The following is a 2,666-nucleotide window of genomic DNA, read 5'->3' as shown; positions in this document are numbered from 1 at the left end:
GTGGAATCATGATTGGTCATTGCACTGTCTGTTCCTACATCTTCGAACTTTATCAGTGGCCATAATTTTAAGCATGTCCAAACAATGGAGGTGGGGTCATAGAACTAAATCAAAGGAGACTCAGGTCAGCTCTAAAGTCTAAAGGAGACTGAACACCTACCCCTCAAGGAGTGTTTTCTGATGATTTTCACAAGAGACTCAATGGAGAAGTCATCAGTGTCATTAATACAATGGGCAGCTGGTTTAGTCATTTCTTGGTCAACATGGATTTCTCTCCTGGCATTAGTGGAATGAAAATGTTTCTTTCAGACACTTTACAAACATTAGGAAAAACAATTATCAGCTTGTGAAATATTGATAGAGCGCCCACTACATGGAAAGCTCTACTACTTGTCGCCATACACATACATGACACTCCATCGCTGAGGTCTGTATCTTTACACTAGCTGTCCCTGTGCCTGGAATACTCTTTCTCTTTACTTCTACCTTCTAAGTTTGTTTGTTTTTCTTAGTTTCTTGAAAGACTCTACTCGAATGCAACCTTCTTCAGGAGGCCTTTCCTAGATCCCACCCCACAGCTTGTCCCCTGAGATTAACTTCAATCTATCCTGTAAATATGGAATTTAACTAGTTATTTCTGTGTTGTCTCCCCCCTTAAGGGGCAGGTAGGTGTTACAGTAGATAGAGGTCCAGCTCTTGAGTTAGGAAGATTTGAGTTCAAATGTGGCCTCAGACACTGACTAGCTGTGTGACCCTAGGCAATTCACTTCACCCTGTTTGCCTCAGTTTCCTCATCTGTAAAATAAGTCTGAGAAGGAAATGTCAAACCACTCCAGTAAAGGGTCACAAAGAATTGGACATGATTGAATAATGATTTCCTTTTTAGACTGTGAGCAAGGGCCATGTCCATGTCTTTATCTTTCTCTGCACAGTGCTATCACAGAGTAATCCCTTAGTAAGTGCTTCGTGTCTGGCTCACTGATGCATTTCAGCAGTGGAGGTGACAGATGCAAAAACAAAGATAATCTGTAATGTTCCTTCCAGTTCTAAATCTATTATCCTATGATCTAGACTAGATTAGGATAGAGACAGAGATCAACACTCTACCTAGTAGATAATGTATTGGAGTCAGAAGGACCTGAGTTCAAATTGTTTCCTCATCTGTACACGTCCTTGAAATTTAAGTCATTTGTTGGAGATATGAAGAAAATGAGGCTGAGGGTAGTAACTTGACTCATCCAATATTACATGGATATTTAGAGGATTAGATTCAGGATACCTGAGTTCTAGTCCTGCCTCTTTTATTCTTTGTGTCCATGTGTGGCATCTACCAAAGTTTGCCTTATCCTTTGAAATGGGTGCTCTTATTGTCCCTGTTTTGCAGATGAGGAAACTGTGGCTGACAGAGGTTAAATGATCTAACAAGTGTCACACAGGTGAAATAAAAAAGCTCAGTAAGTGTTTGGGTCAGAATTTAAACTGTACTACCTAAGCAGAGGACTGACTGTTCTCTGACTCTATCCAGATCCCTAGATCATGAGATCATAGGTTCAGAACAGGAAGAGGTTCAACTCATCTCTCTTTACAATTGAGAAACTGAAGCCTAGAGGTTATGTAATTTGTCAAAGATCACACAGTAAGTAGAATTAGGTGGGATCTGAGCCCAGATTTTCTGAAACTACATCAAGTAGCTTTGAAGATGATGAAGAACATGCCACTGTGCCCTCCAGACCAGGCAGTGTGATGGGTCTTTGCAAGACAGCCTTGGGGAAGGAGAATGAAGGCCATGGGAACCCAACTGAGCAAAGTAGAGAGAAAATGGCACCCATCTTCATAGTGACACTTGGGGAACACCCCCAGTCATGATTCCCTTCCCCTGCTAATCCCCCCACCCAAGTATACTTCCAGCTCCTCCATGGATCACACAATGCCTGCTTTGGCTCCTCTTCCTTCCCTCCCCCATCCTGAGTCCCCAAGTCACAGGGGATGAGCTGTGGAGATTAGCCCAGCAGGCAGTAGACTCCACACAGAGCCCTGGAAACCAGAAAAGGCAGAGCCAGGAAGGGGAGCTGGGTCCCCAACATGCCTCTGGAGGACAACATCCTCCGAGAAGTCTGGGCCTCTGAAAGGTAGGTGGCACCTCCTACTACACCCTCACCTTAGCTGAGCTCCTGGATCTTGGAGTTTCAGGTCTCTCCCATCCCAGAACCTAGAATTCTGAGGGGAGAAGGACCCTGACTCCGAGGAGTTAGAGGGGCATGAGAGGGGTTTGGAGGGGAGGAACACTGACTCTTCTCCTTCAAACCCCAGTGAGCAGGAAGAGGAAGCCAGGAGTCCAGAGCCACAGGCGCGCCCCAAACAGGTAGCCCATCCCGCTAGCCTACCCCTATCCCTATGTGGACGGATGGAGACAAGTCCGCTCACACTGCCAGTTTTTACTCGGCTAGCGTGTCTATGAGTACGACTTCCCCAGACGGTTGGTCTCAGGGTTAGCGGGGTGGGATGTTATTCTGTGGTAAGGTGATGTCTAGGGAATGGGAAGGGTTTGGGGGGGGCACTGGGGAGGATCTCAGACGGATGACTCTAGTAGTACGGCGAAAATCAAAGGAGTAAATTTTGGGGTATGGGGTGGGGGGAGGGACGCGTATATGTATTCCTGGTCCCTC

At 45.8% G+C, this 2,666-nt stretch overlaps 1 protein-coding gene across 1 annotated transcript in view; it reads left to right on the top strand.

The window, feature by feature from the left end:
- The first annotated feature begins 2,082 nt into the window (after window positions 1-2,082).
- Window positions 2,083-2,666, top strand: part of TULP1 (TUB like protein 1) — a 14,291-nt gene continuing 13,707 nt past the window's right edge. Inside the window, exons 1-2 of the mRNA XM_044674276.1 lie at window positions 2,083-2,129; window positions 2,311-2,362. Of these exons, the coding sequence (XP_044530211.1) occupies window positions 2,083-2,129; window positions 2,311-2,362 (99 nt within the window). The remainder of the gene's footprint in view (window positions 2,130-2,310; window positions 2,363-2,666) is intronic.

This window comes from Gracilinanus agilis, chromosome 4 (assembly GCF_016433145.1).
Source record: "Gracilinanus agilis isolate LMUSP501 chromosome 4, AgileGrace, whole genome shotgun sequence".
NCBI classification, from domain to species: Eukaryota; Metazoa; Chordata; class Mammalia; order Didelphimorphia; family Didelphidae; genus Gracilinanus; species Gracilinanus agilis.
The sequence above is the reverse complement of the archived record's forward strand: the minus strand, read 5'-3'. Positions and strand labels throughout refer to the sequence as shown.